Source organism: Pundamilia nyererei, unplaced genomic scaffold (assembly GCF_000239375.1).
Source record: "Pundamilia nyererei isolate P.nyererei 1_Seehausen unplaced genomic scaffold, PunNye1.0 scaffold00540, whole genome shotgun sequence".
NCBI lineage: Eukaryota > Metazoa > Chordata > Actinopteri > Cichliformes > Cichlidae > Pundamilia > Pundamilia nyererei.
This window is the reverse complement of record NW_005187941.1, coordinates 7679-8667: the sequence shown is the minus strand read 5'-3', so window position 1 is coordinate 8667 and position 989 is coordinate 7679. Positions and strand designations below refer to the sequence as shown.

General features: G+C 42.0%; 1 protein-coding gene across 2 annotated transcripts in view; it reads right to left on the bottom strand.

Annotated features, from left to right (window-relative positions):
• Positions 1–686, bottom strand: part of LOC102199822 (LIM zinc-binding domain-containing Nebulette) — a 132571-nt gene extending 131885 nt beyond the window's left edge. For both annotated transcript variants that reach the window (XM_005754316.2, XM_005754317.2), the window contains exon 1: positions 392–686. In XM_005754316.2, the coding sequence (XP_005754373.1) occupies positions 392–460 (69 nt within the window). In that variant the 5' untranslated portion in view covers positions 461–686. The remainder of the gene's footprint in view (positions 1–391) is intronic.
• Positions 687–989: the final 303 nt, after the last annotated feature.

Genomic DNA, 989 nt, shown 5'->3' with positions numbered 1-989 from the left:
TGACCGATGACATTAAAAAACTGTAAACTGCGTTTATAGCAAGCTGGGTTTAATCTAAATGAACAGAAATATATTATTTTGTTTGTTGGTTTTAGATGAATTTAAATAACAGAGGAAATAAATTTGGTAAATTAAACGGCACACCCACACATTTGGTCTCTACAACGGTGGATCACAGCTTTTGTCACTAGACCATCTTAAATAACCCACACTAGCGTTGCACTCATAAGGTAGTTATATATAATGATCCAGTGTTTTTGCAAGCATGAAGCTTAAAAAGGGTTTGAAAGGTGAGTTTTCCTCACTTCACCGTTTACACGCATTTCTGTGTGTTAAACTGTTTTCATCATTTTGTTTAACGTCTGATTTGTCCCCAAAGAAAAGTTCCCACCTTGTCCAGGCAGCTGACTTTCTCCGTCGGGTACACGATCTTGCCACAGCGGGCACACGGGGGGTTCATCTCCAGACCTCCGCTGCGCTCTCCTCCAAAGCTTAAATTCCGCTTGTTCACGCCGGGATGAAATGTTGTAAAACGAAGATCCGAAGCTCCAAAAAGCCCAAAGTTCTGTCAGCGAGGCTGTAAACTCAGTGAAGAAGCTGAACGACAGAGAGCGGCTCTGCTCTTCCTCTCACAGGCGCACCGTCCGGTGTGAAGGCTGGATGCTGAGCTGGGACCGATCACTCAATCTGAGAGCGCAAGCCAGCGGCAGTCAGAGCGCACACAGGAAGCGGGTTTACGATCCTTTCAAAGTCAAAGACACCGTTATAAAAGTGAAGCCAGGGCGGAAGTGCCTAAATTTATATTCAGTTTTTTTTATATATTGCACTAAATTGCAAAAACAGTCGGCTCGAGGCGCTTTATACTGTAAGATGTAGATTTTATGAATTTGAGAAACTGTTTTCTTCCACCACATGAATATTAATTTAAACACAACAAACATCAGCACAATGCACAGTATAATGTAAGGTAAGACTGAAATATGTTTAAT